Genomic DNA, 26,797 nt, shown 5'->3' with positions numbered 1-26,797 from the left:
GGGAGGAGGAGAGTGTGGCAGACAGCTCAGAAGGAGATCAATTCTCTAGCTCCTCCTTGGATTCGGAACAAGAGTTAATGATACAGCCACGCATACGGAGAGCGATGCATAGGCAGCAACAACTGAGAGATTATTATCAAAGAAAATGAGGCCACCTGTGGTTGGGTGGGGCTGTGATAATCAGTGAGGCTGCTATAAATAGCAGCCTGTGGGTTTGGCCATTGTGGAGGATTATTTGATCGTTGTGTTTCGTGCCTTCGACCTTTGTGTGCTGATTTTCCCCCGATTTGAAACTAAACCAGAGCAAAGTGTGTTTCACTTTGTGAAAGAAGAAGGACTGTGAATTGCCTCACAGCTGCAAGCTAAGTATCACAGAACTGATAAGGGACTTGTACAAATTACCAGTTTGTTTGGAGACGAGTGCTCTTTGCTATACCAAAAGAGAGCTTAGTTTATTTGGATTTTCGGTATAAAGAACATTTAGAAACATAGAAACATAGAAGACTGACGGCAGAAAAAGACCCCATGGTCCATCTAGTCTGCCCTTTTACTATTTCCTGTATTTTATCTTACAATGGATATATGTTTATCCCAGGCATGTTTAAATTCGGTTACTGTGCATTTACCAACCACGTCTGCTGGAAGTTTGTTCCAAGGATCTACTACTCTTTCAGTAAAATAATACTTTCTCATGTTGCCTTTGATCTTTCCCCCAACTAACTTCAGATTGTGTCCCCTTGTTCTTGTGTTCACTTTCCTGTTAAAAACACTTCCCTCCTGAACCCTATTTAACCCTTTAACATATTTAAATGTTTCGATCATGTCCCCCCTTTTCCTTCTGTCTTCCAGACTATACAGTTTTGAATTTTCAAACGTGTGTGTGTGTCTGAAATTTGTATCTGTGAATTTTCGGGAGGATTCTACCAGAGAGCTCGACAGAACACGCCCCCTGCCTTTTATCCCCAGAGCTAGCGTGGGGCTTCGCTAACAGCGGTGGATCTTCTGTCCCAACAACCGGCCCATAGATTTCCACTGCTCTCCTCTCCTCTGCTTTCTGTGTATCCACCCGTCAGGCACAGGACCCAGCTGTTCCTCCTCTTCCTCATCAGCCCCCTCCAGACATGGGGGCTGTTGACTCTCCATCCCAGGCTCCACCCTCCCTTCTCTCTGCCAGCTCCATTCCCTCTTCCCCCTCGGAGCTCCCAGGTTGCCCTGATGCTCTCCCTGACTCCCACGCCGCCTCCTCTGATTTGGTTGTGTTCCCTACAGTCGGTAAGGAGTACAGTGTTCCCTCGATTTTCGCGGGTTCGAACTTCGCGAAACGGCTATGCCACGGTTTTTCAAAAATATTAATTAAAAAATACTTTGCGGTTTCCCCCCCTATACCATGGTTTTTCCTGCCTGATGACGTCATATGTCATTGCCAAACTTTCGTCCGCCTTTAATAAATATTTTTTTAAATAAACTTTAATAAATAAACATGGTGAGTAATAATCTAAATGGTTGCTAAGGGAAGGGGAAATTGTAATTTAGGGTTTTAAAGTGTTAAGGGAAGGCTTGTGACACTGTTCATAGCCAAAAATAGTGTACAGTGTTCCCTCGATTTTCGCGGGTTCAAACTTAGCGAATAGCCTATACCACGGTTTTTTAAACATATTAATTGAAAAATACATCGCGAGTTTTTTCTATACCATGGTTTTTCCTGCCCAATGACATCATATGTCATCACCAAACTAATAATTTTTGCAAATAAATAACATAAAAAAATAACAAAAAAATAATTATTGTTAATAAATAATTATGTTTATAAATATCAGGATCACTAAGTGTCTTATTCAATGGTGAGTACCAGTAATAATGATGAGTAAATGGTTGTTAAGGGAATGGGAAATGGTAATTTAGGGGTTTAAAGTGTTAAGAGAAGGCTTGTGATACTGTCCACAGCCAAAAATGGTGTATATACTTCCGCATCTCTACTTAGCGGAAATTCGACTTTCGCGGGCGGTCTCGGAATGCATCCCCCGCGAAAATCGAGGGAACACTGTAATGCGTGCAAATCCTTCAGGAAAATCCCAAACTTTAGAAGGGAGGCGAGGGGGAAAAAAAGAAACCCCTTCATCCCAGCAGCAGCTGCTTGGGTTCGTAAGGTGAAAATAGTTCGGAAGAAGAGGCAAAAAAATCTTAAACACCGGGTTCGTATCTTGAAAAGTTCGTTAGAAGAGGCGTTCGTAAGACGAGGTACCACTGTATTTACTTCCGCATCTCTACTTCGCGGAAATTCGATTTTCGCGGGCGGTCTCGGAACGCATCCCCCGCGAAAATCGAGGGAACACTGTATTCCAAATTGAGAGAGCCGGCCTTCTTTGGGAGGCGTACCTGAGCATCAAAAGTGCGTCCAGAATGACACAGGTTATTAAGATCACAGAGTATGAAGCCCGGGAGGATTTCCTCTTCTTCGATTCCTTTCAGTCGGATCTTCAGATTTTCACCTGGAGATACGGCCTCGGTCTCTACGTCGTCGGAAAGGATTCCAAGGACTTCCACATTGTGCTGGGGGAAAAAGAAGAAAGAAATCGGGGTGGTCAAGGGCATGAAAAGTTGTGCATGCTCAACAATCCCAGCGACCAGTTAGGTCCCACAGAGTGGATCTTCTCCGGGTTCCGTCAACTAAACAATGTCGCTTGGCAGGACCCAGGGGAAGAGCCTTCTCTGTGGCGGCCCCGGCCCTCTGGAACCAACTCCCCCCCCCGAGATTAGAATTGCCCCCACTCTCCTTGCCTTTTGTAAGCTCCTTAAAACCCACCTCTGCCGCCAGGCATGGGGAAATTGAGATCCTCTTTCCCCCATGGCCTTTAAAATTCTATGCATGGTATGTATGTATGTATGTTTGGTTTTTATATTAATGGGTTTTTAATCGTTTTTAGTATTAGATTACTATTGTACACTGTTTTATTGTTGCTGTTAGCCGCCCCGAGTCTCCGGAGAGGGGTGGCATACAAATAAATAAATAAACAAACAAACAAACAAACGAATAAATAAATAAATAAACAAACAAACAAACAAACAAATAAACATTTTAGGGTTGAGCAAAAGGCTGTGATGTTACCTGTCATTTACATAATGGGAGATTTTTTCCCCCTTCCGATGCCCATAAAATAATGGCATTTTTAAAAGGTCATCTTTTTGGCTCTACAATGCATTTATTCTTTGTCAAGTGGACCAGGTGTCCACCCGACTGATTTTTGCAGCCTTATTTGAAAAGAAACCATCAGAAAAACAACAGATATGATAGGAAAAAACATGCTCTTTCTAATGAAATAAAAATGAAGAAGATTGAAGGTGAGAAAATAGAGAGCTGTTTCCTCACCTTCAACCATCTTCATTAGAAAGAGCAAGTTTTTTTTCCTATGGCTCTGTTTTCTCACCTTCATTTTTATTTTATTAGAAAAAAACACTTTCCTCCCATTATATATGTTGTTTTTGTGATGGTTTCTTTTCAAACAAGGCTTCAATTTATCCTGGTCCACTTGACAAAGAATGACCCAAGGGCAACATGGTCTGCCAAATAAATATTTCTGCACGTCAGCCCTTTTCTTCTGTCATATTTCAACTCGGTACATTCAAGAATGGCAATAGAAAAGAATATTTGTAGCTCAGGATTGAATGGTGCGGTCCTCTGTGAGCTTGATTGCTTCTCTGCAGACATTTCATTACCCAGCTAGATAACATCATCAGTGCTAGGCGCAGTAGTACTAATATTATACAATACAAATCAAATCAAATCAAATCAATCAATCAATAAATAAATAAATCTAGCACCGAGGATTACTTAGTACTGATAAGTGTTACCTTCTCTACATTAATTTCTGGAATTGGGTGGCATGTACATTTTATTAATTATCCTCGTCATCTTGATACTTTACTTGCTGTCACTTTATTCCTTCAGAAATAACATCTGGAGATCCTTTCTTAAATATGTATTATTTTTTTAACGTGGAGTTTTTCTCTTAAGGAACTCACAACCAATGCCTTTTCTTTTGGCAAGCAAGCTTACCAATAGAGGAAAACATTCCCTTTTAAGAAACACATATGAAATGTATCATGGTATTTTGAATTAAAGAAAGGAAAAATCCTTGGGGTGGGTGGGAACAGAAAAATGTCCCTTTTATTTGTTCGGAGTCTTGCTGGAGCCTCTGATGTTGGATTTGTTCCAACAAAATCAGGTAGGACTCAAAGGTGGGTTCCTATTGGTGTGATTCAGTGCGCCGCCAATTGCGCAATTTGCGCCCGACAGCTCTGGTGTTGTTTTTACTGGTCCGTGCATGGCGCCATGTTTCCCCCCTAATTTTTGGCATTTTCTCTGAGCATGCACAGAAAGAAAATCTTCTCTCTGCGCATGCACAAAATCGTGTGAGGGGATGCGAGCACATGAAATGCCGCATTGTGCATGCAACGCACCAGTGGGAAGGTAAGAGGAACCTGCCCCTGGTAGGATTGCTTTGATCTTCAATCTTCTGACAACTTAGGGCCCCGAACATGGCCCTAAGCCAGAGAGACAACCCTCATACCGGTTATTTATAACTTCTGAAACCACATCCCAATCCACTAAAATTTGAGAACTGGTGGGAAGCTGAAACGAAGTTGTGAAATGAAGTCCCTTGCTTGAAAGCAAACATCTTGAGAAGTATTTGTTTTGAACCAGGGCAGAAAGAATGGCAGGAGCAGGGCGCTATCTAAGAAACAGCACAGGCCTTAAGAACCAAGTCAAATTTATTATTTTCCTTGTGGGTTTTCCATATCCTTACAGTAGTATTCCCTCATATTCCCCACCGAATATGAGGGAACATTTTTTTAGGATTTTGGAATTCTTCTCCAGCCAGAATGAAATTTTTTACAGTAAATCCCTCGCTACTTCACGGTTCATCTTTTGCGGATTCACTACTTCACGGGTTTTCAAAGGGGGCTGAAATCCATTAAAAAATTTAAATCCTTTAAAAATTCATAAAATTTTTCTATTAAAGAAACTGGTAGGCTATCACCTGTAGTTCCAGCTGAGAAACATTATAGAATGACTGTTTAATGCAAAGGGCGGGTTTTAAAAGTCCAAATACTCATTAAGTACATAAAAAACTATCTTTCCTCTACTTCACGGAAATTTGCTTTTCACGGGTGGTCTTGGAACGCATCCCCAGCAAAAAACGAGGGATTACAGTGTTCCCTCGATTTTCGCGGGTTCGAACTTCGCGAAAAGTCTATACCACGGTTTTTCAAAAATATTAATTAAAAAATACTTCGCGTTTCCCCCCCCATACCACGGTTTTTCCTGCCCGATGACGTCATATGTCATCGCCAAACATTTGTCCACCTTTAATAAATATTTTTTAAAATAAACTTTAATAAATAAATATGGTGAGTAATAATCTGAATGGTTGCTAACGGAATGGGAAATCGCAGTTTAGGGGTTGAAAGTGTTAAGGGAAGGCTTGTGATACTGTCCATAGCCAAAAATAGTGTATTTACTTCCGCATCTCTACTTCGCGGAAATTCGATTTTCACGGGCGGTCTCGGAACGCATCCCCCGCGAAAAGTGAGGAAACACTGTACTGTGTATATACAGTGGTCCCTCGATTTTCGCGATCTCAATCTTCGCGAAACGCTATACCGCGATTTTTCAAAAAATAATAAATTAAAAATACGTGCCTCTTGTCCCTCTCTTTTGGGGATTTTTTTTCTTTTCTTTTTTCGCCTTTGGTCTCCCATTACTGTAAACCTGCCACTTGGCCGCCGCCGAGGAGAATGCGAGGCATGCGAGGTCCCTGCAGAGCAGAGGGGGTGGCTGAGGCGGCGGAGGCGTAGCGGCGGCGGCGGCAGGCGAGCTTGGAGCCTTGCTTCAAGGGGGTCAGACGCAGCCTCGGCGAGCCGAAGGTTTCCGCGGCTCTGACCCAGAGCAGGAAGGGCTGGTGGGGGCGGCAAATCCACCTCCCCAGCCACTGGCTCCACCATCTGGGCATGCGCGGCCATGGGAAAAAAGGGCGCGCATGTGCAGATGGTGTTTCCACTATATCGCGAAAAATCGATTATCGCGAGAGGTCTTGGAACGTAACCCTCGCGATAATCGAGAGATCACTGTATATATATAATTTTCTATCAAAATAAGATTTGAGAAAATATGAATGTTCTCAATATGAATTACAGGTAGTCCATAATCAAGCCCGAAACATCTGTTAAGTGAAGCATTTGTTAAGTGAGTTCCATTTTATGACCTTTTTTCCCACAATTGTTAAGTGGTTATTAAGTTAATGACATGGTTGTTAAGTGAATCTGGCTTCTTCACTGCCTTTGCTTGTCAGAAGGTTGCAAAAGGGGATCACGCGACCCCATCATAAACCACAGTAAATACGAGTCTGGATTTTGATCACGTGAGCATGGGAGTGGCTGCAATGGTTCTAAGTGTGAAAAACGGTCATAAGTCACTTTTTTCAGTAGTGTTGTACCTTCAGATGATCACTAAACCAAACGTCGACCAAACAATGTCGTTTGGCGGGCCCCAGGGGAAGAGTCTTCTCTGTGGCGGCCCCGGCCCTCTGGAATCAACTCCCCCCGGAGATTAGAACGGCCCCCACCCTCCTTGTCTTTCGCAAGTTACTCAAGACCCACCTATATCGCAAGGCATGGGGGAACTAAGACATCTCCCCCAGGCTTTTTATATTTCATGTTTGGTGTGTATGTGCTGTATGGTTTTTAATTATTGGGTTTTTTATATATTTTTATTATTAGATTTGTCCCATTGTTATACTGTTTTTATTACTGTTGTGAGCCGCCCCAAGTCTTCGGAGAGGGGCGGTATACAAATGTAATAAATTATTATTAATTATTATTACTAAACAAATGACAAGGACTTCCTGTATATGAGAAAAATAAGCATTTTCTCAAATATGAGAAATGAGACTGCATTTTTATCCTCGTGAGCTTACGTGCCCTTATCCCATTATCTCCTAAAAATAGTGAAAAGCTGTCTTCCGTCCACATTCTTTTTTGCATTAAATAGCCCCAAATTAATCAGGGTTCCAGCTCTGAAAAGGTTACCCGTCTCCAGTGAATAATATACTGAAGAATAGACTGGTTTTGCTTTCCTGCCAATTATTTGGAGAGGGATGACATTTACGCGACTGGGTGTGAAATTCGAACGGACTTTCAGAAAAATTTCTGGGTAGGGTAAATGCCAAGGGGAACATCTGCTCAAGGTTTTGATGACCCAAACTCTGTCGTTGGAGAGGAGGCATTTTTAAGAGCGCAAAAGCAGATGGTGAAGGAAGCTAACCCTCAGATATTTCTCAAGTTAAAATTCAGCAAAGGCCAAGCACCTTCCAATCAACGCCAGTTCTAACCCACATCGGAAATTCTCTTTTTTCAAACGATCTTTCTGAAATATTCAAAGCAATCTGTTTTTTATTTTTTAAGATCCCAATTCTTATTTCGTTTTAATCGTTTCTGAGCTTTAAAAAGATTTGTGCCAACTTTCTTCTGAATCCTACCTCTTTACGGTAATTCCTATTCAAATGTTGCTTTGGGGGTACATCTTCTGCACAAGTCTATGCATTTGGCAGTTGCTAATACTGTATCCCTATATTTATGGTTTCTTTGTGTGAAAGTTGCATCGTGAAACATTGAAAAGTCTGCACATATAAATAGATAAGCAGCAATCTAGCAACTTCCATTATTTTCTGCCTCATTCAAGCTTCTGTCTGTAACTTGTTGCTTGTGTCCTTAAGATTTTTATTAATATTGTTTCCTCATTGCTTATTTGACCCCTATGACAATCATTAAGTGCTGTACTTCATGATTCTTGACAAATGTATTTTTTCTTTTATGTACGCTGAGAGCTTATGAACCAAAGACAAATTCCTCGTGTGTCCAATCACACGGCCAATAAAGAATTCTATACTATTCTATTCTCCAATAATAATAATAATAATAATAATAATAATAATAATAATAATAATAATAATAATTATTATTATTATTATTATTATTATTATTTATTGGATTTGTATGCCGCCCCTCTCCGTAGACTCGGGGTGGCTAGCAACAATGATAAAAACAGCATGTGACAATCCAATAATAAAACAACTAAAAACCCTTATTATAAAACCAAACATACACACAAACATACCATGCATAACTTGTAGTGGCCTAGGAGGAAGGGCTATCTCAACTCCCCCATGCCTGGCGGTATAAATGAGTCTTGAGTAGTTTACGAAAGACAGGGAGGGTGGGGGCAGTTCTAATCTCCGGGGGGAGTTGGTTCCAGAGGGCCGGGGCCGCCACAGAGAAGGCTCTTCCCCTGGGGCCCGCCAAACGACATTGTTTAGTCATATACATTGTTTAGTCATATACTGTACAATATACAGTGGTACCTCTACCTAAAAACACCTCTACTTATGAACTTTTCTAGATAAGCATTTAGATAAGCATTCTAGATAAGATTTTTTTGCCTCTTCTCAAGAATCATTTTCCACTTACAAACCTGAGCCTCCGAAATTGTAACCGGAAAAGGCAGGGAGAAGCCTCCGTGGGGCCTCTCTAGGAATCTCCTGGGAGGAAACAGGGCCGGAAAAAGCGGGGAGAAGCCTCCATGGGGCCTCTCTAGGAATCTCCTGGGAGGAAACAGGGCCTCCACCCTCCCTGTGGTTTTCCCAGTAGCACACATTATTAGCTTTTACATTGATTCCTATGGGAACAAATCCTTCTTCTTACAAACTTTTCTACTTAAGAACCTGGTCACGGAACGAATTAAGTTCGTAAGTAGAGATACCACTGTATCTGCAGACCTGGGAGTGGTTTGGTCAAGAACTGTTTTTCATCTCTACCTCCTGCTTGTGTGTAGATTCAAGGATGCTGCAGAATACAGGACGGGCTCAAATCTTAAATGTCAACCACTGTGGGACAGTTGAGGAGAAGACAACAATCCAAATGAATGACAACCTCATTGTTAAACGATTCCTGTGGTGAAAGGGAGGCCCCAGAATGCAGCACCGTGATAGGAATACAATAGTACCTCTAGATACGAGCTGCTCCACATGTGAGTATTCCAAGTTACGAGCCGAGACGCAAGCAAAATTTCTGTTCGACACCCGAGCTCAAATTCGGGATACGAGCCGAGCGTCCACTAAGTGGCGCAAGAATTCCATATTTCCAGTTATCTCGGCGCGAAAAGCAAAGTCTAAAGGCATTCGTTCGAGATGCGAATTGATCGACATAAGAGCTCGGGTTTGGCACGAATTAAACTCGTATGTCGAGGTACCACTGTATTTACTTTCTTCTCTTAAACCAACAGGGCAGTGACATTTTTTTACATTCTTTTACAGGGAAGAGGAAGAAAATAAACTTCACATATCAGGCTTCAGAGTTCATAATGCCATCTGGTTTTCAGCTCACTTGATATTCTCTGAAAAATTCATCCTCCGTCTTGCCACTCATGATCGGTACCTATTCTAGAGCCGCAGTCCAAATTTAAAGAATCCCTTTAACTAAACCATGGGTATCCAACCGACTGTGGAATTCTGGGAGTTGAAGTCCCCAAGTCTTAAAGCTGCCAAGGTCGAACACTCCAGAAATAAACATTTGCTAGATTTGAAAGAGGCTTAAAGAGAAAATATATGTACCTTGTTTGGCATCATTACGAGCTGCTGTCCTTTGCAAATAGACCCCGATTCCAGCTTTCCCAAAACCACCGTGCCCATATCCTTCATGTGGGGAAAGGGAGAGAATGAGAAAACAACAACCAGGTTAAGAGAATATGGTCAAAACAAGGCCTGGTTCTTTTATCAAGAGTTAACTAGGCTGTGCCATGTGGCTGGCCCCCTAAAGCAACAGTTTTATACTTTCCAGGTTAAGTTGCGTAACTCCCACTGCTACGTTTGTCTTGGAAGCATACCTTATGTTGATCAACATAAATTATAAATATACCAGGTATTTATTTAGTGGCGTACCTTATATTTATCAACAATTGGCAGCCTGATTGGTCCATCAATTGATCGGTTGAAGTTTGGCAAGTTATCCAGATATGGAATAAATGGTAGCCCGCTGGGGTTGGGGGGGAAAAAAGAGAGAGAAATACAGGATCAAAATCTATGCAACACTTTTGATTATAGACAAAATTTCCATCCATGATGCAACCAACATCTAAACACAGCAAGATTCTTTGTGAGAGACAACCAAGTCAAGGTAAAAGATGGAGATGCAGGAGTAAATTATGCCTTTTTACCAGCAACTGCAGAGAACATGAAGCACTCAATGAACAGAGCGCTTTATCCTCAAATATAATACCATATTTTTCAGAGTATAAGATGCACCGTTTCCCCACTAAAAGAGGCTGAAAATTTGGGTGCGTCTTATGCTCCAAATGTAGCTTTTTTGAAGCTAACAATCTTCCTGGCTCTTCTCAGCTTGCAGGATTTTTTCATTCCTATTCCCTCCAAAGATTTTTTTCAGTCCTAAGCAGGGGATAAAATAATGTCCTGAAGCTGACCAGACCAAACCATACCAGATAGATTTAAGTTTACGTTTAAGTTTAATCAGATTTGTATGCCACCCCTCTCCGCAGACTCGGGGCGGCTCACAGCAATAACAATACAATGTAAAACAAATCTAATATTTAAGTTAATTTAAAAAACACCACAAATTAAAACCAATCATACACACTAGCGTACCATGCATAAATTTTATAAGCCTAGGGGGAGGGAACATGTCAATTCCCCTATGCCTGACGACAGAGGTGGGTTTTAAGGAGCTTACGAAAGGCTAGGAGGGTGGGGGCAACTCTGATATCTGGGGGGAGTTGGTTCCAAAGGGTCGGGGCCGCCACAGAGAAGGCTCTTCCCCTGGGTCCCGACAAATGACATTGTTTAGTTGACGGGACCTGGAGAAGGCCAACTCTGTGGGACCTAACTGATCGCAGATACCTGGTAGGTAGATTTTCCTCCCCCAAAACTACGGTACGTTTTATACAACAAAAAATACGGTATCTTGATTCCGTTGCTTCGTGCCCTAGTTATCTGCTTGTATTAGATACACACACTTGTGGGTCCATGTAATCTTGCACCATTATTACCATTATTATCATTATTTATTAGATTTATATCCCACCCCGCTCTGAGGACCTGATGAGAGTGTCCTTCCTCAACTTGGAATTCAACCCTGGTGTCTTGGGCTGTAATCCCCCAAATTCTTAGCCAAAACAGTAATCGCTTTGGGAGTCGTTTTCATTAGGGAAGTGTTTTTCAACCTTGGTCATTTTAAGATGTGTGGAATTCAACTCTCAGGAGTTGAAGCCCACCCATCATAAAAGTTAACAAGGTTGAAAAATAATTTCCTTAGGGCATCAAGGGTGCTTTCCCCTACTTGTCCGATTTAGGCTGTATTTGGTTAACGGACTAAAACCTACATTGTAGTCTTGTTTGTGTCAGATATGCCCTGAACTGGAGGTAGCAGAATGCCCGGAAGACCGAAGTACAAAGTGTCTTGGTTTCCTTTCCATGAGCAATCTTTCAGCCTCAAAAAAAATATCTACTTTTGACTCTGGAGACAAAGGTACCATTAATAGACTAATGAATAGAGAATCACTTGTTTCTTTGCCATCCTACAAAGGCAGATCCTTAGAGGTCTCCAGTTTAGCTAACTGTTAGTGATACCATTGTTAAGAATACAACCTGGGGGGAAAAACAATTAACAGACTCAAATTCAACAACAGACTCAAACTCAACCCTGATAAGATGGAGTGGCTGTGGGTTTTGCCTCCCAGGGACAATCCCATCTGTCCATCCATTACCCTGGGGGGGGGGAATCACTGACCCCCTCAGAGAGGGTCCGCAACTTGGGCGTCCTCCTCGATCCACAGCTCACATTAGAGAAACAGCTGTGGCGAGGGGGGCGTTTGCCCAGGTCCGCCTGGTGCACCAGTTGCAACCCTATTTGGGCCGGGAGTCATTGCTCAGTCACTCATGCCCTCATCACCTTGAGGCTCGACTACTGTAACGCTCTCTACATGGGGCTACCTTTGAAAAGTGTTCGGAAACTTCAGATCGTGCAGAATGCAGTTGCGAGAGCAATCATGGGCTTCCCCAGGTATGCCCATGTCACACCAACACTCCGCAGTCTGCATTGGTTGCCGATCAGTTTCCGGTCACAATTCAAAGTGTTGGTCGTGACCTATAAAGCCCTTCATGGCATCGGACCAGAATATCTCCGGGACCGCCTTCTGCCGCACGAATCCCAGCGACCGATTAGGTTCCACAGAGTTGGCCTTCTCCGGGTCCCGTCAACTAAACAATGTCGTTCGGCGGGACCCAGGGGAAGAGCCTTGTCTGTGATGGCCCCAACCCTCTGGAACCAGCTCCCCCCAGAGATTAGAATTGCCCCCACCTTCCTTGCCTTTTGTAAACTCCTTAAAACCCACTTTTGTCGTCAGGCATGGGGGAACTGAGATATTCCCTTCCCCCTCTCAGGCCTATACAATTTATGTATGGTATGTTTGTATGTATGTTTGGTTTTAATAAGGGTTTCTAGTCATTTTTAATATTAGATTTGTTTCATGTTGTTTTATTGTTGTTGTTAGCTGCCCCGAGTCTGTGGAGAGAGGTGGCATACAAATCCAATAAATAAATAAATAAATAAATAAATAAATAAATAAATAAATAAATAAATAAATAAATAAACAAACAAACAAACAAACAAACAAACAAACATTTCCCGACCCCTGAACCTAGAATGAGCATTTTACTTTTTTTGTTTACATGAGTTTTGTTTCAAGACCTTCTGCTTTGGGTATTATTATTATTATTATTATTATTATTATTATTATTATTAATTAGATTTGTATGCCGCCCCTCTTCGTAGACTCGGGGCGGCTTACAGCAATGATAAAACAATATATAATAACAAATCTAATAGTTGGAATCTAAAATAACAATAATACATTTTAAAAAGTCTAAAAAACAAGAAACCCCAATATATAAAAATATACATAAAGTCATCATACCCAGAAAACTACATAGGCAGGGGGAGATGTTTCAGTTCCCCCATGCCTGATGGCAGAGGTGGGTTTTAAGGAGTTTACGAAAGGCGAGGAGGGTGGGGGCAGTTCTAATCTCTGGAGGGAGATGATTCCAGAGGGTCGGAGCCGCCACAGAGAAGGCTGTTCCCCTGGGTCCTGCCAAACGACATTGTTTAGTTGACGGGACCCGGAGGAGACCAACTCTGTGGGACCTAACCGGTCGCTGGGATTCGTGCGGCAGAAGGCGGTCGCGTAGATACCCTGATCCGGTGCCATGAAGGGCTTTATACAACACTTTGAATTGTGACCGGAAACTTATGTTCACTGGTAGCCTAGAGGAGATGACTGCCTCACTAGAAGGACGCTGTGAGTTTGATCCTAGGCAGTGGCAGAGGTTTCTCTATCTGGGTGCAAAACGTAAACATCTGCTGCAAACTTTGCATAGGAGTCAGGAAGGGCATCCAGCCAGGAAATTCTCAGCTCCATTCAGTCACTCTAACTCCACCGCGTCTTGTTCCAAAACGAGTGATACAAGGAATTATAGAGTTGTGGTGGTGGTGGTGGTGGGGATTGTGGCAAAGCAGGGACCCCATTCAATGAGATACCTACATATACCAAGGACAGAAGTCAGATGGCTCCTTGAGATTCGCTCCGGTCAGTCCCGAGCAGGGCATGAAATGAATGTCCTTTTTGGGGTTGAAGCCCACTTTCTTCAGGAATGGCACCAGCTTTTCTTTACATTCTTCATACCTGAAAGATCAGCCGCAGGGGAGGGAAAGAAATATTAAATGTTGAGAACAGCAACAGCATTATAGCATTTAGACTTATATACCGCTGCGTAGTGCAGTGTTTTTCAACCAGTGTGCCGTGGCACACTAGTGTGCCGCGAGACATGGTCAGGTGTGCCGCGAAGCTCAGAGAGAGAAAGAAAACAAGAGAAAGAGAGAGAGAAAGAAAGAAAGAGAGAGAAAGAAAACAAGAGAGAAACAAGCAAGAGAGAGAAAGAAAGCAAGAGAGAAGGAGAACAAGAGAGAAAGAAAGCAAGAGAGAGAGCAAGAGAAAGAAAGAAAGAGAGAGAGAGAGAGAGGGAGGGAAGGTGGGAGAGAGAAAGACATAGAGGGAAGTAGGGAGGGAGAGAGAAAGAGAGCAAAAAAGAGGAAAGAAGGAAGAGAGAGAGAGGGATGGAGAGAGAGAGAAAAAAGAGGGAGAGAAAGAGGGAGAGAGAAATACTGTAGAGCGAAAGGAAGAGATAATTTTTTTGTCCAAACTTTTTTTAGCGCCCCTTCCCTCAATGTGCCCCATGGTTTTGTAAATGTAAAAAATGTGCCGCGGCTCAAAAAAGGTTGAAAATCACTGGCGTAGTGCACAGTGCGGTTTTACAGCATCAGCCTCTTGCCTCCAACAATCTGGGTCCTCATTTTATCCACCTTTAGAAGGGTGGAAGGCTGAGTTAACCTTGAGCCAGTGGTGAGATTTGAACTGCTGAACTACAGCTAGCAGTTAGCTGAAGTAGCCTGCAGTGCTGCACTCTAACCACTGCGCCACCCGGGCTCTCTAGAAGAGCCAGGAAGTCACACTGTCACAAGATATTGGGTAGGAATTAGTCCATTTGGTGGTTCAATGTTGTCAGTCTCCCAAAGGCATCATCTACACCAGCCTTTTCTTCAACACGGACCTCCTTTAATACCTTTTGTGGCCATGGACCCTTAAGTCTTAATAATAATAATAATTTATTTGATTTGTATGCCGCCCCTCTCCGTAGACTCGGGGCGGCTAACAACAATGATAAAAACAGCATGTGACAATCCAATAATAAAACAACTAAAAACCCTTATTATAAAACCAAACATACACACAAACATACCATGCATAACTTGTAATGGCCTAGGCCTAGGGGGAAGGAATATCTCAACTCCCCCATGCCTGGCGGTATAAATGAGTCTTGAGTAGTTTACGGAAGACAGGTAGGGTGGGGGCATTTCTAATCTCCGGGGGGAGTTGGTTCCAGAGGGCCGGGGCTGCCACAAAGAAGGCTCTTCCCCTGAGGCCCGCCAAACGACATTGTTTAGTCGACGGGACCTGGAGAAGGCCAACTCTGTGGGACCTTATCGGTTGCTGGGATTCGTGCGGTAGCAGGCGGTTCCGGAGGTAGTCTGGTCCAAAGCCATGTAGGGCTTTAAAGGTCATGACTCAAGATTTAAATCGCAAGATACTATGCTCAGGCCCAGTAGCAATGAATGACAGATGGATGAATGTTTTTAATGGTGGGGTTTTAAATTTTGTATTTTGTTTTATTCTGCACTCCACTCTGAGTCGTTCGGGATATGGGCAGCTTATAAATAGAAATAATAAATAAATAAATTTCTTCAATCTCTCGCAAATCCCCCCGAGATAGCATGGGCCCCCAGGTGTCTGTGGGCCACCAGCTAAGCTGGTTTACATCATCATCATCATCATCACCACCATCGTTCACATCACATCTCAAAATGTATTTGAGACACAGGTAGTGTTCAACTTACAACTTACAATTACGACAAGAATTTCTGTGGCTGCAAATGGGGGTCACCTAACCTTAAGATGGTGCAAAACCATTGTAAATATACACCAATTGCCAAGTGCCTGAATTTGTAATCAAATTTGCTCAGAGTTGCTGCAATAATTGCAAGAGTGAGGACGGATTGTAAACCCCCTTACTCATATGCTGTTGTAAATTTGAGTGGTCACTAAACAAACAGTTGTAAGTTGAGGACCATCTGCACACCAGAGCTGAACTCAAATTCACCCCCTCAGACTAGTTGAAAATATTTTTATAAATATAAGAATTGGATATCAAGGAATTAGAAAAAAATATATAATATATAACTGTGAAGAAAATGATGGGATTAGGATTAGGAATAGCATTTAACAAAATATTTGTCGTTTAAAGTTTTATTGTTGATATTTATTTATTGTAGGTGTTTAGCACCGCAAGATTGACTTAGAAATTAATGGAAATAAGTGATCACCGCTTAGCTGTTACTATAAACAGCATTTGTGTGGGTTTTTTAAATGTGCTTTTTGGGGTCTTTTTTCCTTTTGATGGGGGTGCAATGTTAGTTGTATTGTTTGTAGGGTGTTTCACTTTCTTTTTCAATGTTAAATGTAAATAAATCTAACAAACATTTATTTATTTATTTTTAAATACCTCCAGAACCGCCTTCTACCGCATGAATCCCAGGGGCTGATAAGGTCCCACAGAGTTGGCCTTTTCCGGGTCCCGTCGACCAAACAATGTCATTTGGTGGGCCCCAGGGGAAGAGCCTTCTCTGTGGCGGCCCCGGCCCTCTGGAATCAACTCCCCCCGGAGATTAGAACGCCCCTCACCCTCCTTGTCTTTCACAAGTTACTCAAGACCCACCTATATTGCCAGGCACGGGGGAATTAAGACATCTCCCCCAGGCTTTCTTACATTTTATGTTTGGTATGTATGTGTTGTATGGTTTTTAAATTGTTGGGGTTTTTTATATAATTTTATTATTAGATTTGTTCCATTGTTATACTGTTTTTTATTACTGTTGTGAGCCGCCCCGAGTCTTCGGAGAGGGGCGGCATACAAATCTAATAAATTGAATTGAAAGCAGCATATACTTCTAAGCATACAGTGATACCTTATCTTACAAACTTAATTGGTTCCGGGACGAGGTTCTTAAGGTGAAAAGTTTGTAAGACGAAGCAATGTTTCCCATAGGAATCAATGAAAAAGCGATTAATGCATGCAAGCCCAAAATTCACCCCTTTTGCCAGCCGAAGCACCCGTTTTTGCACTGCTGGGATTCCCCTGAGGCTCCCCTCCATGAGAAACCCCACCTCCAGACTTCTGCGTTTTTGCAATGCTGCAGGGGAATCCCAGCAGGGGAATCCAGTAGCGCAAAAACGGGCTCTTCGCTGGCAATGGAAGTCTGGAGGCGGGGTTTCCCAGCGAAGGGAGCATCAGTGAAATCGCAGCATCGCAAAAACACCGAAGTCCTCCAAATCCCACCTCCGGACCTCTGTGTTTTTGAGATGCTGCGATTTCACTGATGCTCCCCTTTCTGGGAAACCCCACCTCCGGACTTCCGTTGCCAGAGAAGCGCCCGTTTTTGCACTGCTGGATTCCCCTGCTGGGATTCCCCTGCAGCATCACAAAAACACGGAAGTCTGGAGGTGGGGTTTTCCATGGAGGGGAGCCTCAGGGGAATCCCAGCAGTGCAAAAACGGGCGCTTCGCTGGCAACGGAAGTCCAGAGGCGGGGCATCCCAGCGGCGGCGGTGGGTTTGTAAGGTGAAAATAGTTTGTAAGAAGAGGCAAAAAAATCTTAAACCCCGGGTTTGTATCTCGAAAAGTTTGTATGACGAGGGGTTTGTAAGACGAGGTATCACTGTATCTGCCTTCATTTGGGTAATTACACTGGATCTTTGGGCCTTATCCACCAAAGATGTATGAGCGAAGCTCCATTTCCTACAAGTCCCAGCCAAACGCTAGCTACTTTTTTAACGACATGTAACTTCGGCACAAAACTAAACACAAAGACTTGCCTTTCATTGCTCCAGTTCACAGTTGGGTCATCCATTTTGTTAATGAGAACTATTAAGTGTTTCACGCCCGCTGTCTTTGCTAGCATGGCGTGCTCCCTTGTCTGCCCTCCTTTCTCGAAGCCTGTTTCAAATTCTCCTTTTCTTGCCGAGATAACCTGATGGGAAAGAACAATCCAGTTCAGCTTTTGGCAACTTCTGCAACGCAATCACCCCTGTTTGAACCGTCCAGAGAAATGTAAAGAAAGAATGGCAAGCTTTGACATTTCTGATTCTTTTTTCCTTGGAAACTTCCTCACTCTACTGAAAGTGGCCCATATAAAATGGCAGAACAAAACCAAGAAGTTGTGAATGAAGATGACATAGAATTGCTAGACAGGGAAAGTCAATGTGGAAGGGAATTCGGGTTCATGCTGGCCTTCTCTGCGTGTCTTCTATTAGGCAGAAAACCATTCTGGTCTGGATGTATTGTTTTGTTTAATATTTTTTTCAGTCTTTCTGCTACAATTGACATATACAATTTGTAATCTACATTCAGCAAATATTGGTCTGTAATTTTTAATTCGATCTGCATCTGTTCCTTCTTTGTGTATCAATGTATTGGCTTCTTGCCATGATAGAGGATATACTGCATTTTTTAACGTATTACAGTGTTCCCTCACTTTTCGCGGGGGTTGCGTTCCGAGACCGCCCGCGAAAGTCGAATTTCCGCGAAGTAGAGATGCAGAAGTAAATACACTATTTTTGGCTATGGACAGTATCACAAGCCTTCCCTTAACATTTTAAACCCCTAAATTGCAATTTCCCATTCCCTTAGCAACCATTTAGATTATTACTCATCATGTTTATTTATTAAAGTTTATTCAAAAAATATTTATTAAAGGTGGAGGAATATTTGGCGATGACATATGACATCATCGGGCAGGAAAAACCGTGGTATAGGGGGAAAAACCGTGAAGTGTTTTTTAATTAATATTTTTGAAAAACCGTGGTATAGACTTTTCGCGAAGTTCAAACCCGCGAAAATCGAGGGAACACTGTATTGTAAATTTCTAATAATAGGTCTCCTATTATATGTAGTGTTGCTTTGTAAAATTCAATTGGAAGTCCATCTGGTCCAGGGGTTTTATTATTGTTCTGTTTCATGATTGCCTTTTCTAACTCTTCTTTAGTTATTTCTTTATTTAGCATTTCTTTATCTTCTTTGCTTATAGACTTGCATGTCTTGCGGACTACAAGAATGGTGGAAGGTCTTAAGCATAAAACGTATCAGGAAAGACTCAATGAACTCAATCTGTATAGTCTGGAGGACAGAAGGAAAAGGGGGGACATGATAGAAACATTTAAATATCTTAAAGGGTTAAATAAGGTCCAGGAGGGAAGTGTTTTTAATAGGAAAGTGAACACAAGAACAAGGGGACACAATCTGAAGTTAGTTGGGGAAAAGATCAAAAGCAACATGAGAAAATATTATTTTACTGAAAGAGTAGTAGATCCTTGGAACAAACTTCCAGCAGACGTGGTAGATAAATCCACAGTAACTGAATTTAAACATGCCTGGGATAAACATATATCCATCCTAAGATAAAATACAGAAAATAGTATAAGGGCAGACTAGATGGACCATGAGGTCTTTTTCTGCCGTCAGACTTCTATGTTTCTATGTTTCTAACTACCGTATTTTTGGGACTATACGATGCACCAAGATTTCAAAGAGATACGTAAGGGAAAAAAGGGTTTTGTCCTCCCCAGCCCCCAGGAGCACTCTGCAAGCCTCCCAAGCCCTCTGTGCACCCAATTTTTTTGCAAAAATGGACTGGGTGATTTTAAATTAAAGAACATAACTATACAAAGAAATGCAGATGAATTAAAAGAGTTTTCCAATCGATCCATACACAGGAAAGGCTCTTACCAATACAGCTAAATCAGCTTGAGAAGCACCGCCTATCATATTTGGAACAAAGCTCTTATGCCCTGGGGCATCTAAAATTGTGAAGTGTTTCTTTTCTGTTTCGAAATAGGCACGGCCTACTTCCACCGTTTTCCCCTTGTCCCGTTCTTCTTGGTTTGTGTCTAAGGCCCAAGAGAGATACCTATTAAAAAAATAATAATAATAAGAGAAATAGCTGTTATGAAACTGATTGTTCTCGGGGTAAATTTACGATAGACGCTACTGTAAAACTTCTCCGAACATTTTCAGCTTTTCCAACAACTAAATTGAATGGCTGTCCAACCATGGCAACTTTTTAAAGACCTGGGGACTTCAATTTTCCAGAATACCCCAGCCGCCAAGCTGGCTGGGGAATTCTGGGAACTGAAGTCTTAAAATTGCCAAGGTTAAGACATCTCTGTTGTATGCAGTTGTGGATTTTGTTTGGGGCCTCATGCGATTCAGGAAATAGGGTGCAAGGGATATCTGCGGGCAGGTGGGGTAAAACGATAGATGCTACTATGATGGCCACAATAATAGCAATAGCATTTATTTATTTATTTATTGGATTTGTATGCCGCCCCTCTCCGGAGACTCGGGGCGGCTAACAGCAACAATAAAGCAGTGTACAATAGTAGTCTGATGTTAGAAATAATTAAAAGCCCATTAATATAAAAAACCCAAACATACATACATACATACCATGCATAGAATTGTAAAGGCCTAGGGGGAAGAGGGTCTCAATTCTTCCATTCCTGATGGCAGAGGTAGGTTTTAAGCAGCTTAAAACAATTCTAATCTTTGGGGGGAGTTGGTTCCAGAGGGCCGGGGCCGCCACAGAGAAGGCTCTTCCCCTGGGTCCCGCCAAGCAACATTCTTTGGATTTATATACTACTTGACAGTGCTTTTTATTTATTTATTTATTTAATTTATCAAACAAGTATAGAATTATAGTTTGTATTAACATAACAAAGTATAAAGAAGTGATAAAAAGGATAACAGGACAGAAGGACAGGGACTGCAGGCACAACAGTGTGCTTATGCATGACCCTTATAGATCCCCTAGAAAAGGGGAGAGGTCAACAGTAGATCATTTAAGGTTGAAGATTCTGGGGTTAGGTTTATAGCCCTCCTTAAATGATTTTACAGAGAGTAAGCATATTGCCCCCAACAATCTGGGTCCTCATTTTACTGACCTTGGAAGGACAGAAGACTGAGTCAACCTTGAGCCTGCTGAGATTTGATCTGCCAAGCTGCTGGCAGCTGGTGATCAGCAGAAGTAGCTTGTACGCTAACCACTGCTCCACCGAGCCTCTTATCACAATTATGTGATTGAAGCCACTGTTATGAATGACGAAAACACAGACGTATATTTATGCAACAGATTCAAACTTAATACGAACCGCTCCAAACTTGACTGTAAAAAATATGATTTCAACAATCGAGTCATTAAAGCGTGGAACTCATTACCGGACTCAATTGTGTCAACCCCTAACCCCCAACACTTCTCCCTAAGACTCTCCACGATTGACCTCTCCAGGTTCCTAAGAGGCCAGTAAGGGGCGTACATAAGTGCACTGGTGTGCCTTTTGTCCCCTGTCCAATTGTCTTTCCTTTCTTTCACCTATCTTATATATTCTCTTCCTTGAATATATCCTCTCCTCTAAGTTCACTTTTACCCTTATATATATTTTTCTTTCTATGTATTTGTGTATTGGACAAATGAATAAATAAATAAAATAAATAGGTGATGGGTTGCCACAATGTCCTTCTACATTGCCATTATCCATTTCTCAGTCTAGCTTACAGGTTTGAAGTTTCTCTCTCTTTCAAGGAATAACCAGATCCAAGGCGCTGCTAATCCTTTCCTAGGGAGAATCTACTCTGGGGTGCCTTATTCTCTCAGGATTCTACAGACTTGTAAGACTCTGTCTACTCTTTTATTAGGTGTCTGCCAACTCACTGTCTCCTCCCGGTGGCAATGACACTTTCTTAGCTGCTAAGAGCTAATTTTCCTCTGGGGGCTCTTCCTAGTGGATGGACTCAGACGATTATAGATCAAATTTATAATTAATTGAGCATATAATAAATTGAAAATTATTTGTAATGACAATAAACCAACACAGGGGATTTCTCGAGCAGACAGGGGATATGTTTTAGATTACGTTTTTAAATCGGTGTTTCATCCATTCCTTGGGCAGACAACGCTCAAAGTCAGAAATGTGATTCAGCAATTCTCAAGCTTAAGAGGCGTGGACTTCAACTCCCAGAATTCCCCAGAGAGTATCTCCCCTTGCCTATGTAATTTTATCTATGCAATGTTTGTGTGTATGCTTTTATATAAGGGTTTTTAAAGGTTTTTTTTAATGTAAAATTGTTATTTTAGATTTTAATATTAGATTTGTTATTGTATATTGTTTTTGTCACTGCTGTGAGCCGCCCTGAGTCTGCAGAGAGGGGCGGCATACAAATCTAATAAAATAAATAAATAAATAAATAAATGCTGAGTAACCATGTAACCCATTCACTCCTGCTCCCCATTTTTTAAATTTATTTATTCATTCATTCATTCATTCATTCATTCATTCATTCATTCATTCATTCATTCATACATTCATTCATTCATTCATTGGATTTGTATGCCGCCTCTCTCCGTAGACTCGGGGCGGCTAACAACAGTAATAAAAACAGCATATAACAATCCAATATTAAAACATTTTCCAGCCAGCTTCATAACTAAACAACCTAAAACAATGATGGCGAACCTTTTTTGGTTTGCTTGCCCAAAGGGGTGTTTGGGGGTGGGCTATCATGCGTGCACATGCCCACACCCCTTCCCTCCCTCCCCACATATGCGCAACCCCCCGCGGTGCCCCTCACACATGTGCACAGGCCTTCCTGAAGCCAGGTACGTGGAAAAAAAGGCCTAAACGGGTAAAACGGAAGTTCGGGAAAATGCACTTCCGGTTTGCCGTTGTGCTGGTTTTTGCACTCCCGCGCTCCAGGAAGCTTCCCTGAACCCTCCGGAGTGCAAACAAACAGCACAATGGCAAACCGAGTCTATGGAGAGGGGCGGCATACAAATCTAATAAGTAAGTAAGTAAGTAAGTAAGTAAGTAAGTAAGTAAGTAAGTAAGTAAGTAAGTAAGTAAGTAAGTAAGTAAGTAAGTAAGTAAGTAAGTAAGTAAATAAATAAGTAAATAAGTAAACAAACAAACAAACAAAATAAAATAAACCGGAAGTGTGTATTTCCAAACTTCCGGCTTGTCCGTTGGGCAATTTTTTTTTTGCCTACTGGGCTTCAGGGAATGGAGGGCGAAACGGCCTTTCTCAAGGCCGAAAATCAGCTGGCCAGCACACATGCCTGCTTGAGCTGACACGGAGCAAAGTCTCGCGTGCCCTCTGATATGGCTCCGCGTGCCACCTGCCATAGGTTTGCCATCACGGACCCAGAAGTTGCATTTAGCCTGTTGCACCCATTTTACAGAAGCCCCAATTTTTATCTTGATGTGATGTATGGTTTATCTGGTCTTCCAAAGTTCCGTTTCAAAGACTCAGAGCTAGGTCACACACATCCGGAGGACATGAGGTTATCGTCATTTTAAAGTGGGTTAATTTTTTTTAAAACCTAGGCTTTCTTACCAGGTTTCTCTGTTTTTTTCTTTAGCTTCTCTTTCGTATTTTTCAAGCGTTCTTTTATCAACCATGCCTGTCAAATACCTGAAAAGAATTCAGCACGTGAGATAGGAAGAAGAAACACATGTAAAAAGCAGTCTCAGTAGAGTTGCAGTTTTGTTTTGTTTTTTAAAAAGAACAGGTTGCCTTGACTTATGACCAGTCACTCAGTGAGCGTCTGACATTATGATGGACCCCCTCCCAAAAAAGTCCTTATAACCCAGGTCCAACGTTCCAATGCTCTGAAGTCACATGACCAATTCTTAAGCACTCAGCAAACCGGTCCGTACTTTTTACCACGTGCAATGCCCCATAGTCACATAACCACATTAAAACAGGTTTGCTTTGTTTTACGACTAGCACATTGTGCTATATGACCACCGTGTTCGCTTAATGGCCACCACAAAAAGATTGTAAGATCAAGTTGGTCAGACTTGTGACCCACTTTTCAAGCATCACAACTTATGACATAATGGGCAGGCTTCCATTATGCTTGTGTGTCGAAGACTGGGAATAATAATAATAACAACAACAACAACAGAGTTTGAAGGGACCTTGGAGGTCTTCTAGTCCAACCCCCTGCTTAGGCAGGAAACCTTACACTACTGCAGACAGATGGTTATCCAACATCTGCTTAAAAACTTCCAGTGCTGGAGCATTCACAACTTCTCGTGGCAAGCTGTTCCACTGATTAATTGTTCTGATTGTCAGGAAACTTCTCCTTAGTTTTAAGTTGCTTCTCTTCTTGTTTAGTTTCTACCCATTGCTTCTTGTTCTACCTTTAGGTGCTTTGGAGAATAGGTGGACTCCCTCTTCTTTGCGGCAACCCCTGAGATGTTGGAACACTGCTATCATGAATGAAATGGTTTGAGTTGAAACTGAACCCCATTTGGCCAGTCCATGGTTTCAAGAATACGCAGCTGCATATAAAGTAAGGGTTGCCTTTTCTTCCCCCCAGAAAAATTTCCTCCAAACAAATTGGAAAGATCGAGAGGTGGCACACTGCAAAAGTGGAGAGAACTGCAGTAATGCATATCCATTTTTTAAAAAAAGCTCTCAGAAAAATGGAAACTTATATTGTAATAAAAGTGCTTCAGGCTATCCCCTGCAGGATTCTTTGATTACAGTGATCCCCCGAGTTTCGCGATCTCGATCATTGCGAAACGCTATATCGCGATTTTTCCACCCGATGACATCACTCCCTTCCTTTCTCATCTTTCTTTCTCTCTCTCTTTCTCTATCTTGCTTCTTCCCTCTCTCACACTCTCTTCCTCCCTCTCTCATCTCTTTCTTTCCTTCTCTCTCTTTCTCTATCTCTCCCCCTCTTGCTCTCGAGCGGCGGGTGGCACCCAGGGAAGGTTCCTTCGGCCGCCCACCAGCTGATCTGCTCGGCAGTGGCAGTAGCAGCGAGGAGCCGAAGATGGGGTTTCCCCTTTGCGTGGGTAACGGGGAAACCCCATCTTCGGCTCCTCGCTGCTACTGCGCTGCCGAGCAGATCAGCTGGTGGGCGGCCGAAGGAACCTTCCCTGGGTCTTCAACTCCCAGAGCGGCGGACAAGCGGAAAAGCGGCGGACAAGCGGGCAGGCAGGCGGCTCCTCAGCTGCTGGGTCTTTCCCAGGTGCGGAAGTAAAAACATCATCTGCGCATGCGTGGCCATGGAAAAAGGGGCGCGCATGCGCAGATGGTGTTTTTACTTCCGCACCGCTACATCGCGAGAAATCGATTATTGCGAGGGGTCTTGGAACGGAACCCTCGCGATAATCGGGGGATCACAGTATAATTCTACCTTTGGCTTCAGACTAAAAGGTCAATTTAAGGAAGCTTAAGATGACTGAATTGAGTATGCATTTGGGGGGGGGGGGGATACTTACATTATTTGCCCTCCAATTGTTGATTTTCCGGCATCTAAAAAAAGATAGACAAAAGATGTGAGCAGTTATTTAATTCTTTTCTGTACAGGATTTGATTTTTCTCTCCGCATATGCTTTTGTCCTATATAATCAAAGAGGGCTAATAATTTAGGATGGATTTCTTTTTCTCCGAAGAAGCATCTGGTTCAGATTATATATCAGGAAAACCTCTGGTAAGTAGCACTGATTGTGTTCCAATTGGTATCTAAACCATTGTCTATGATGTGGTCTACCCATTTATGTCAAACCTAGCAGCTAAAAACAAATTGATGACACATAATCAATCAAATAAACTAGTTATTTTTCCCCAGGGACTTTTTTGTTTAAAATTTAAACTATGAAAAGCAAATATATTCTATTCAGTTGCACATTCAGCCAAGTTTAGCTCAACAGATGTTCCTGACCTAGAACTCCCTGCACCCTCAGCCAGCATGAGAGACGCTGGGAAATTGTATTTCAGCATCTGAAAGTCGCACAGGGGGGTTCACTTCTTTACTGTAATCCTTTAGCACAGTGTTTTTCAACCAGTGTGCCATGAGACATGGTCAGGTGTGCCGCGAAGCTCAGAGAGAGAAAGAAAGGGAGAGAGAGAGAAAGAAAGAAAGAAAGCAAGAGAGAAAGAAAGCAAGAGAGAAAGAAAGCAAGAGAGAAAGAGCGAGAGAGAGAAAGAGAACAAGAAAAAGAAAACAAGAGAGAGAGCAAGAGAGAGAAAGGAAAGCAAGAGAGAGAGAGAGGGGGGAGAGAGAGAGGGAGGGAAGGAGAGAAAGACAGAGGGAGGTAGGGAGGGAGAGAGAAAGAGAGCAAAAAGAAGAGGGAGAGGAAGGAAGAGAAAGAGGGATGGAGAGAGAAAGAAAGGAAGGAAGGGAGAGAAAGAGGGAGGGAGAGAGAAATAGAGCGAAAGGGAGGGAGGGAGAGAGGAGAATTATTTTGTGCAAACTTAGTCCAATGCTAAATTGGTGCTACAGAAAGCTAAAGACAATTCAAAAAGGACTTGGGATGTTTGTGGCAATGTAACCACGCTAAACTGATGGACATGCTTAACTCTGCCCCCAGATCTGCCTGCTTTTCTCCTATAGTAGATTAGGGAGCCAAGCCCATGGAGGACCAGAAGGTAACCATGTCTGAATATTGGCTCCAAAGGCGTCTCCTGGCTCTCTAGAGCAACTTACCTACGTGTCCAATGAACACCACGTTCACGTGTTCCTTCTTGGGAGCGCCAGGGGGAGCCACCATGGATTTGGGTTTTGGCATCTCCTCCTCTTCCTCCATCATTTCCTGGGTGTTCTCTTCAATAGGCCCCGCGTCACCGGAAGGGCCACTCGCTAATTCGGGTTCAATGATTTCTTCTTTGTGGTCCCACGATTCCTCGGGGGACATTTCCGTTTCTCCATTTTCTACTGGAATGGAATAAAGAGTTTACTTGGAGGAGAGAAGGACTTTTCAGTGGCTTTCCAGGCGGTAGGGAAAGCAAGTAGGATGCTTGGCTGCATAGCTAGAGGGCATAACAAGCAGGAAGAGGGAGATTGTGATCCCCTTATATAGAGTGCTGGTGAGACCCCATTTGGAATACTGTGTTCAGTTCTGGAGACCTCACCTACAAAAAGATATTGACAAAATTGAACGGGTCCAAAGACGGGCTACAAGAATGGTGGAAGGTCTTAAGCATAAAACGTATCAG

At 42.5% G+C, this 26,797-nt stretch overlaps 2 protein-coding genes across 2 annotated transcripts in view; both read right to left on the bottom strand.

Annotated features, from left to right (window-relative positions):
- LOC139172215 (eukaryotic peptide chain release factor GTP-binding subunit ERF3A) overlaps nucleotides 1–26,532 on the bottom strand; it is a 31,574-nt gene extending 5,042 nt beyond the window's left edge. The window contains exons 1-9 of the mRNA XM_070761098.1: nucleotides 26,289–26,532; nucleotides 25,081–25,114; nucleotides 23,177–23,254; nucleotides 19,517–19,697; nucleotides 17,608–17,762; nucleotides 13,664–13,804; nucleotides 9,993–10,086; nucleotides 9,666–9,746; nucleotides 2,377–2,550 (exon numbers count right to left, since the gene is read on the bottom strand). Of these exons, the coding sequence (XP_070617199.1) occupies nucleotides 2,377–2,550; nucleotides 9,666–9,746; nucleotides 9,993–10,086; nucleotides 13,664–13,804; nucleotides 17,608–17,762; nucleotides 19,517–19,697; nucleotides 23,177–23,254; nucleotides 25,081–25,114; nucleotides 26,289–26,496 (1,146 nt within the window). The 5' untranslated portion in view covers nucleotides 26,497–26,532. The remainder of the gene's footprint in view (nucleotides 1–2,376; nucleotides 2,551–9,665; nucleotides 9,747–9,992; nucleotides 10,087–13,663; nucleotides 13,805–17,607; nucleotides 17,763–19,516; nucleotides 19,698–23,176; nucleotides 23,255–25,080; nucleotides 25,115–26,288) is intronic.
- LOC139172216 (eukaryotic peptide chain release factor GTP-binding subunit ERF3A-like) overlaps nucleotides 26,289–26,797 on the bottom strand; it is an 18,201-nt gene continuing 17,692 nt past the window's right edge. Inside the window, exon 2 of the mRNA XM_070761099.1 lies at nucleotides 26,289–26,538. Coding sequence (XP_070617200.1) covers nucleotides 26,536–26,538 — 3 coding nt within the window. The 3' untranslated portion in view covers nucleotides 26,289–26,535. The remainder of the gene's footprint in view (nucleotides 26,539–26,797) is intronic.

Source organism: Erythrolamprus reginae, chromosome 9, assembly GCF_031021105.1.
Source record: "Erythrolamprus reginae isolate rEryReg1 chromosome 9, rEryReg1.hap1, whole genome shotgun sequence".
NCBI lineage: Eukaryota > Metazoa > Chordata > Lepidosauria > Squamata > Dipsadidae > Erythrolamprus > Erythrolamprus reginae.
Note: the sequence above shows the minus strand (reverse complement) of the source record. Positions and strands in the feature narration are given on the sequence as shown.